At 43.9% G+C, this 10367-nt stretch overlaps 1 protein-coding gene across 1 annotated transcript; it reads left to right on the plus strand.

Moving 5' to 3' along the window:
- The first annotated feature begins 518 nt into the window (after positions 1-518).
- Positions 519-9792, plus strand: tspan14 (tetraspanin 14). Its single transcript, XM_061087580.1, has 9 exons — positions 519-596; positions 3050-3130; positions 4985-5035; positions 5117-5263; positions 5343-5513; positions 5590-5715; positions 6158-6208; positions 6303-6416; positions 8835-9792. The coding sequence occupies exons 2-9, from the start codon at positions 3050-3052 to the stop codon at positions 8898-8900; spliced, it is 807 nt and encodes a 268-aa protein (XP_060943563.1). The 5' UTR covers positions 519-596; the 3' UTR covers positions 8901-9792.
- Positions 9793-10367: the final 575 nt, after the last annotated feature.

Genomic DNA, 10367 nt, shown 5'->3' on the forward strand with positions numbered 1-10367 from the left:
CACTTTTCTCCATTGATAGAAACCCTTTCCGTTAGAACCCCTTTCAAAACAAGAGTCCCAACCCCCAACCTGCTTATAACAGGAACTACACATCAATCTTCCATAATAAAGCCACTAACGGGACAACAATGAAACTATCCTCTACATATCTGTAGCATGAAAGACGGTCCAGACTTTCCACTGATGTTTGCAGGTTTATTTAAAACTTCCCGAACAGCACAGTCTCTTTGTGAAGTTGGATTCATAACAGGAAGTCCGCGTCTATACAGGAACTTTATTATCTAAATAAAAGCATGTAAAAAACGCTCTGTTTTTCTGATTTAAAAAAAAACTAAAAAATTGTTAGAATAACAGAGCTATTTTTTTTCAAGTGAATGCAACACGCCTCCGTAGAATACATTATATATTAGTTTAATTTGTATTAAGAGTTCTGCAGTTCTTCATCTGTCCAGACGGCGGCAGTATCACGTGTATTCGTGTGTGTGCGTGTGCGTGTGTGTGTGTGTGTGTGCAGCTGTTTGAGGGCAGAAGAAGAAGCTGCTTCCGGAGTGCGTTGGTTTGATTCCCTCACCAACTGAAGATTAACGCGAGCAGAGGTAAGACTCACGTGTTCACACCTGCTGTCTGCCGCAGGGTCACGTGTTCACACCTGGTCACGTGTTCACACCTGGTCACACGTGTTCAGCTGCTCCTGTTTGTCGCGTCACTCTGTGTGTTAGCATTAGCTTGTTCTGCTAGCCTCCAACACACTGAGGCTCCTCGGTGTCTCAGTGACGTTTAATAACGTGACTACAGCTACGACAAGCGGCCCCTGACCTCTGACCTCTGACCTGAGACACACGTGTCAGGGTTTAAACAAACCTTCACGTTTCTGTCTCATCCAATGAGTAGCTTCCGCTATGCTAACATGTTAGCCTACAGGAGCTAACTGCTAACAGTGTGTCGGCGCTTCTGTTTGTTATTAGAGGGAGTAGAACATATGAGGAAATATGAGAGAGATGATGGAGAGATAGAGAGACAGACAGAGAGAGGGAGGATGGAGAGAGAGATAGAGACAGAGAGAGGGAGGATGAAGAGAGAGAGAGATAGAGACAGACAGATAGAGACAGAGAGAGATAGGGAGAGGGAGGATGGAGAGAGATAGAGAGACAGAGAGAGAGAGACAGATAGATAGAGAGAGGATGGAGAGACAGAGAGAGAGGGAGGATGGAGAGAGAGAGACAGAGAGATACAGACAGATAGAGACAGAGAGAGACAGATAGAGGGAGGATGGAGAGAGAGAGACAGAGAGATACAGACAGATAGAGACAGATAGAGGGAGGATAGAGGGGGAGAGAGAGAGAGATAGAGAAAGAGAGATAGAGACAGAGAGAGGATGGAGAGACAGACAGACAGAGAGAGGACCGAGAGAGAGAGATAGAGAAAGAGAGAGACAGATAGAGGGAGAGACAGATAGACAGAGAGAGGATGGAGAGACAGACAGAGAGAGACAGACAGACAGATAAAGGGAGAGACAGATAGACAGAGAGAGGATGGAGAGACAGAGAGAGAGAGAGAGAGAGGACCGAGAGAGAGAGAGAGACAGACAGACGGAGACAGATAGAGGGAGGATGGACGGACACAGAGACAGATAGATAGAGACAGAGAGAGAGAGAGATAGAGACAGAGAGAGAGACAGACAGACAGACTGAGAGAGGATGGAGAGAGAGAGACAGACAGAGAGGGTGGAGAGAGAGAGAGGGTGGAGACTGAAAGTAGTGTAGGACATTGGGACGTATAGAACGACCCTTGTTGACCCGGCCCCGGACTCCAGGCTAACCGTTGAAGTTATCCTCGTGGAGACACAACGCTGAACCACCGCCGCCGCATCAGACCCGCCGGCGCTCTGCGACCCGGCTGCAGGACTTCCTGTCCAGAGCTCACCAGGCTGCAGCGGGGGGGGGGTGTCTTCTGGAATCATAATACAAACACACGATCGGACGGCGATTTCAGTCTTAGTTTGAGAATCGTTACAGCACGAATGTAGAACACACATTTAGAATATACATGTGAATCAAGATGAAGAATATATGTAAACAATATCAATCAATCACATGATATTTATCTCACAGACGTTCACAAGCATCAACTTCCTGTTCTTAACTCAACTTCCTGTTCTTAACTCAACGAGAGGGAAACAGAAACGTAGTGACCAGTGAGTGAAGCTCAGTGTGAGGATCCTCTCCCAGGACACACACATTGAATATAAACAAAGATGCAGAACATGTAAATGTATGTAGAAAGTAAATATCTATGAAATATATCTGCAAATATTTCAATGTGAATATAAATGGATATGTGTAATATATCTCTGTAAATGTCTGTCTATGATAGGGATGGGCATTCGATTAAATTGTCTTAATTGATCGTCGGGAGAGTTAACGACGAATTTTCGATTAATCGTTAATACTTTTATATTAAAATTCACTATTTATAGGCTGTTAAAATGCAGTGAAATAGAAAAAACAGCGTGTTTCCTCATTGAGATCTTTATTACAAGATGAACAACTCTTGTGGCAGTTAAACAGCCTCCGCTAGCTCCGGATGCTAGCTGCGGAGCTCGGCTTCATGTCCGCACACGGACCCTCAGTCTACGGGGAAGGGAACCCGGACTTACCCGGGTCTGGGTGAGGGGTCCTGGGATTGATGACGTAACAACCGGACTGAGAGGTCGAGAACCGTCAGATCCAGCTAGCTCTCAGCGGCTAGCTGCTGGTCTCTCAGCGGGGCTCGTAGAGTATAACTCCGGGCTGCTTCCTACAGCTGCTAACATCGTCACTGTGCTGCGTTCAGGAAACTCGGGTATTCTGACCTCCTACTCTTGCGCTAATGGAGACGTATAGCTTCGCAGTGTTGGCAGTGAACGCAACAGAATTTCGTAGATGACAAAATAATGTCATCGACGAAATTCTTTATGATCAATTAATCGATCGTCGATTAATTATGCCCATCCCTAGTCTATGATATATGTCCCACTTCATATTTAACGAGAGCATGTTGTGATTGACAGATGTATTATTATCGATATGAAAACACCGAGGTGAGCTGCTGCTACAAGTATCTGATGTTCAGCTACAACATCGTCTTCTGGGTGAGTCCACGGTCACATGATCACATGTTACAATCATCACATGACACCCTGATCACATGACACCCTGATCACATGTTACAATCATCACATGACACCCTGATCACATGACACCCTGATCACATGACACCCTGATCACATGACACCCTGCTGTTTACACGTTGACCTGCTGGTGTGTTCAGGGAACCTCAGAGTGTTTAGTTCTCTGAAGCTCATTCACGTTGCCGTTGGTGGAACTCTCGTACAGCAGCGATGCTACGGCTCTGATAGCCACGCCTCCTGGCTGCTGTTAGCACCTGGAGTAACGAGCATCAAGCTTCTCAGATCCAACTGATTCACCTTCACTAGCACAGATGTTATTTGGATATTATAGGTTTGTCACTTTAGTAACTGCAACAATAGCATTGTTTTATTTAAGATCTCAACAATGTTATTACTATAACGTCCCCGTCATTGACCACCACTGATGATGTAAGGCGTGTGACTCTGTTCCATGGGACAAGACGACCCTCAGAAACCAGGGGCAGGGCCGAGGGGGGGGGGCATGGGATTGATCCTTACAGTCTCTGAGGAGGACAAGTGTCTTCAGGGATAAACAAGATCCTCTGAGCTGATGGTTCTGAGAGGTTCTCGTCAGAGGGAATGATAACTCACGTGCTACCTTTCTCTGCGCCTCATTTCCTGTTAGTAAAGTTTTTGTGGTCGTTCTGCTCTGGTTGAGGCCGGTCACACCTCGTTAGAGGAGGCGTCATGTTTTCAGTTTGTCAACGAGATCTCTCAACATCGCCTGAAGGGAACGTTCACTTGGACTCAAAGATGAAGTGATCGTACGTCAGAAGTCAAAAGTCACAGTGACCTTACACGAATGTGAAAAATAAAAAGATGTGCTAATATGTAGATGTAACTGCCCTGGTTGTCTGTGGTTTGAGGAAGTGATGTCACGACTTCCTGTGTGGTTGAAGAGGAAGTGAGCTGTTATGAAACATCCTGAGCCTCAGATGTTTCCTCAGTTTTATGTCAAATGATTTTCTCATTTTAGGTTTATTAAAATAAAACCGTATTATTTTCAACGTATTTGTCGGAGTGAGTGTTGAGCTGCGGAGCTCACACAAAGACAGACACACACACACACAAAGACAGACAGACACACACAAAGACAGACACACACACACACACACACACACACACACAAAGACAGACAGACACACACACAAAGACAGACAGACACACACACAAAGACAGACAGACACACACACACACACACACACACACACACACAAAGACAGACAGACACACACACAAAGACAGACAGATACACATACACACACACAAAGACAGACAGACACACACACAAAGACAGACACACACACACACAAAGACAGACAGACAGACACACACAAAGACAGACAGACACACACACAAAGACAGACAGACATACACACACACAAAGACAGACACACACACACACAAAGACAGACAGACACACACACACAGACAGTCAGATACACACACACAAAGACAGATACACACACACACACACACACTCAAAGACAGACAGATACACACACTCAAAGACAGATACACACACACACACACACACTCAAAGACAGACAGATACACACACACAAAGACAGATACACACACACACACACACACACACTCAAAGACAGACAGATACACACACACAAAGACAGACACACACACACACACACAGCAGAGACGAGGTACATGGAAAGAACCAGAGCAGCACGGTGTCTGCTCACACACATGAACATCTGGACACATACGTGTGCTCCTGTACTTTGATGCTAGAGTCGCCCCCCCCCCTGTCTAATTGCTGGTGTGTTTGTGTTGCAGCTGGCCGGAGTCGCCTTCATCGCGGTTGGTTTCTGGGCCTGGAGTGAGAAAGTGAATCAACACACAAAGTCAGGAAGAACAATAGAAACCACATCAACATCTGTATCTTAACTTCTGAGCGTGTGTTCACAGGGCGTCCTGGTGGACCTCACCCAGGTGACCCGGCTCCATGGCTTTGATCCCGTGTGGCTGGTCCTGGTGGTCGGGGGAGTCACCTTCATCCTGGGCTTCGCTGGCTGTGTGGGAGCTCTAAGAGAAAACATCTGTCTCCTTAAGTTTGTACGTTATACACATCTGTACGCTGAAAACCTCTGTACACTTCAGTGCGTTAAACGCCTTCTACGTCTGTCGTGGTCAGTTTTCAGGTGTGATCGGCTTCATCTTCTTCCTGGAGCTGACGGCGGCGGTGCTGACGGTGGTTTTCCAGAGTCAGGTCCGGGATTGGATCAACGAGTTCTTCCTGGCGAACGTGAAAGCGTACAGAGACGACATCGACCTGCAGAACCTGATCGACTCGCTGCAGAAAATGGTGACTCCTCAATCCCAGAGGTTCTGCTGCTTCAGGTTCTTGTCTCGTGTGCCTGATGAATTTGCTCTTGACACAGAACCACTGCTGTGGAGCTCAGGAACCCGACGACTGGGAACGGAACGTTTACTTCAGCTGTAACGGAACCCACCGCAGCAGAGAGAAGTGTGGAGTTCCTTTCTCCTGCTGCGTCACAGATCCTGCTGTGAGTGGATTTCTGATCAATACTGATTTATACACATAACTGGTCGCCATGGTTGCGTAACGTCTTGTGGAATGTGGTCATACTTCCACTTAGGCCCAAATAAACTCCTCCTCACTTTATCTCATCTCAGATCTGGTCATTTCAAAGTGAAATATTCTGTTTTCTAAATATTCTGACAGGAGACTGAGAGTGGAGGTCAGAGTGAGCAGTTCTACTAGAACTAGAATCTAGTGCTGGTTTGTAGACCCCCTTTGAAACCATATTTATCTGTATGTGTGATTTATTAAATCACGATGACAATGTTCTCAAGGGATTAAGGAAAAAGAACAAAAGATCCTGGATCAGAGTTTGAATGAAGGAACCTCTAACCCTCAGTTGGGTTCACGTTTCCTCCTCCAGCAGTTCACTAACAGGTTCCTCCTGACGTTGTGTGTTTGTTCAGGACTCGGTGGTGAACACGCAGTGCGGCTACGACGTGAGGGTCCGACCAGAGGTGAGGGTCTACCAGGACATGTGACAACTATCAGAAGAGCGTGTTGTGTGGTGTAACGTTGTGTAACGTTGTGTAACGTTGTGTTCCTGTGCAGAGCGAGTGGAGTGATCACATATTCACCAAAGGTTGTATCACAGCGCTGGAGGACTGGTTGCCTGGCAACCTGTACACGGTGGCCATCGTCTTCATCGTGATCTCTCTGCTGCAGGTAGCACACACGGCTAATGGACAACTCGTATACAACTCGTATACAACTCGTATACAACTCGTACACAACTCGTATACAACTCATATACAACTCAAATACAACTCGTATGCAACTCGTATACAACTCGTATACAACTCGTATACAACTCGTATACAACTCATATACAACTCGTACACAACTCGTACACAACTCGTATACAACTCGTACACAACTCGTACACAACTCGTATACAACTCGTATACAACTCGTATACAACTCATATACAACTCGTACACAACTCGTACACAACTCATATACAACTCAAATACAACTCGTATGCAACTCGTATACAACTCGTATACAACTCGTATACAACTCGTATACAACTCGTACACAACTCGTACACGACTCATATACAACTCAAATACAACTCGTATGCAACTCGTATACAACTCGTATACAACTCGTATACAACTCGTATACAACTCGTACACAACTCGTACACAACTCATATACAACTCAAATACAACTCGTATGCAACTCGTGTACAACTCGTGTACAACTCGTGTACAACTCGTATACAACTCGTATACAACTCGAATACAACTCGTATACAACTCGTATACAACTCGAATACAACTTGTATACAACTCATATACAACTCGTATACAACTCGTATACAACTCGTATACAACTCATATACAACTCGAATACAACTCGTATACAACTCGTATACAACTCATATACAACTCGAATACAACTCAAATACAACTCATATACAACTCGTATACAACTCGTATACAACTCGTATACAACTCATATACAACTCGAATACAACTCGTATACAACTCGTATACAACTCATATACAACTCGAATACAACTCAAATACAACTCAAATACAACTCATATACAACTCGTACACAACTCGTATACAACTCGTATACAACTCGTATACAACTCGTATACAACTCATATACAACTCGTACACAACTCGTACACAACTCATATACAACTCAAATACAACTCGTATGCAACTCGTATACAACTCGTATACAACTCGTATACAACTCGTATACAACTCGTACACAACTCGTACACAACTCATATACAACTCAAATACAACTCGTATGCAACTCGTATACAACTCGTATACAACTCGTATACAACTCGTATACAACTCGTACACAACTCGTACACAACTCATATACAACTCAAATACAACTCGTATGCAACTTGTATGCAACTCGTGTACAACTCGTGTACAACTCGTATACAACTCGTATACAACTCGAATACAACTCGTATACAACTCGTATACAACTCGAATACAACTTGTATACAACTCATATACAACTCGTATACAACTCGTATACAACTCGTATACAACTCATATACAACTCGAATACAACTCGTATACAACTCGTATACAACTCATATACAACTCGAATACAACTCAAATACAACTCGAATACAACTCGTATGCAACTCGTATACAACTCGTATGCAACTCAAATACAACTCGTATGCAACTCGTATACAACTCATATACAACTCGAATACAACTCAAATACAACTCGTATACAACTCATAAAACTCGTATACAACTAATGTACAACTCGTATACCACTCGTGTACAACTCGTATACATCTCGTATACAACTCGTATACAACTCATATACAACTCATACAACTCGTGTACAACTAATGTACAACTCGTATACCAATTGTGTACAACTCGTGTACAACTAATGTACAACTCGTATATAACCAATATACAACTTGTGTAAAACTAATGTACAACTCATATACAACTCGTATACAACTCGTTTACAACTCATATATAACTAACCTGCAGCTAATCTTCATAAATCTATAGTTAACGGATTTTTACATATTATCTAATTACCACCTGTCTGTCTGTCTCTCTGTCTGACCACCTGTCTGTGTTACCACCTGTCTGTGTTACCACCTGTCTGTCTGTCTCTCTGTCTGACCACCTGTCTGTGTTACCACCTGTCTGTGTTACCACCTGTCTGTCTGTCTCTCTGTCTGACCACCTGTCTGTGTTACCACGTGTCTGTGTTAGCACCTGTCTGTCTGACCACCTGTCTGTCTGACCACCTGTCTGTGTTACCACCTGTCTGTGTTACCACCTGTCTGTGTTACCATGTGTCTGTCTCTTTGTCTGACCACCTGTCTGTCTGACCACCTGTCTGTGTTACCACCTGTCTGTGTTACCACCTGTCTGTGTTACTACCTGTCTGTGTTACTACCTGTCTGACCACCTGTCTGACCACCTGTCTGTCTGTCTCTCTGTCTGACCACCTGTCTGTGTTACCACCTGTCTGTCCACCTGTCTGTGTTACCACCTGTCTGTCTCTCTGTCTGACCACCTGTCTGTGTTACCACCTGTATGACCACCTGTCTGTCTGTTTCAGATGGTTGGGATCTACTTGGCCAGGACGTTAATCTCTGACATTGAAAAAGTCAAACTGACCAACTGAAGGCTCTGTCGATGTGGGCGTGGCCTACTCCATCAAGGGGGGTGGCTTTACAGTGTGTTAATGGACCAACTTCCTGGTGCCGCCCTCTTTTCTCTTCCTCTTTTCTTTCGTTTTCAGGTTTTAATAGCCTCTGTGAACTGTCACCTGATTGGCTGTTCCGCTGCCTTATTCAGGAACTTGTCTGTTATTGGTGACGTTGCAGAAGCAGGCGAATACACTGAAACTTCAATATAAAAGCACACAGCTTATTGGTATTTTCATGATCAGGTTCAAGTGTTTCCTCAAAAAACACAACGAAGAACAGAATCCTGATTTTTGAATTGATTGATTGTTGCAGTTCACTGAACATATGTAGTAAATACTGTATCAGTGTGTACTTCATACTCTATGTACTACATATATAAACAGTTTTAGATACTACATACTGTACTTAGTATATACAGCACATAGTACATACAGCGCATATACAGTACAGTATATAGTAAATGCGGTATAGTATGTACAGTAGAGTAGAGTACACACTGTATATACAGTACATAGTATATCAGTATGTAGTCGTCAGTAGAACTCCCAAACAAAATCGAATCAGTATGAATCAAATCATTCATGTCAAAGATTTAAATTAAAGGTGAAAGGTCAAGTGATCACATGTCTGATTAAATATTGAGATTGAAGAACTTTATTTACAGTAAGTTCATGTGGAGCTTTGAATACAAAGTTTTATTGAATAAACTTTTCAGGATGTTTTCAGCTTTAATTCTTTCAACTGTTTTCTGTTGGTTTTCATGTGTCCGTGTTTAAACACAAGGGGACTTTTATTCTGAAGGGATTCTGTTTGTGTAAAGTAAATTTGTACTTTTTTATATTTCTACAAAATAAAAGTTTGTTCTAAGTCTGTTTGAGTTTGTTGTTCATCAGATTATAAAATTCAATAAACTTTTTTATACAGGACAAAATACAAACATACATGATCAGAGCATCAGAACATGATAGAGAAACTGGAAGCTCTGTGTTTATATATTTTATAAATATTCCCAGTATAGAGTCCCAGGGGACTGGGATGGAGCCACTGGTCAGAGGACGACCGCTCTACCCCCTGTGCCACAGCCGTGTGGTAGAGGAGCAACAGGTCTCAGCTGCTCTTCTCCCAAACTTACCTTATGTCAGTTTCAGTAAAAATGTTACAATAAACACTTTAAACCAATATCTGTGTATTTTAAATCTGGTCTTTAACTGGGATGAAGGATTTAAAATACAATCCTCACTGAACCCAGGAGGAACCCAGGGGCCCCTGGTCCAGGAGGAACCCAGGAGGAACCCAGGGGCCCCTGGACCGGGAGGAACCCAGGGGCCCCTGGACCGGGAGGAACCCAGGGGCCCCTGATCCAGGAGGAACCCAGTAGGAACCCAGGAGGAACCCAGGGACCCCTGGTCCAGGAGGAACCCAGGAGGAACCCAGGGACCCCT

Source organism: Limanda limanda, chromosome 15, assembly GCF_963576545.1.
Source record: "Limanda limanda chromosome 15, fLimLim1.1, whole genome shotgun sequence".
Classification (NCBI taxonomy): domain Eukaryota; kingdom Metazoa; phylum Chordata; class Actinopteri; order Pleuronectiformes; family Pleuronectidae; genus Limanda; species Limanda limanda.

Bases quoted from the DNA above. Each gene is read 5' to 3' on its own strand.
- tspan14 (XM_061087580.1), top strand. From the start codon at position 3,050: ATGTATTATTATCGATATGAAAACACCGAGGTGAGCTGCTGCTACAAG. The intron at 5,264-5,342 runs GTACGTTATACA...TGTCGTGGTCAG, and splicing joins ACATCTGTCTCCTTAAGTTT to TTTTCAGGTGTGATCGGCTT. The intron at 6,209-6,302 runs GTGAGGGTCTAC...GTTCCTGTGCAG, and splicing joins ACGTGAGGGTCCGACCAGAG to AGCGAGTGGAGTGATCACAT.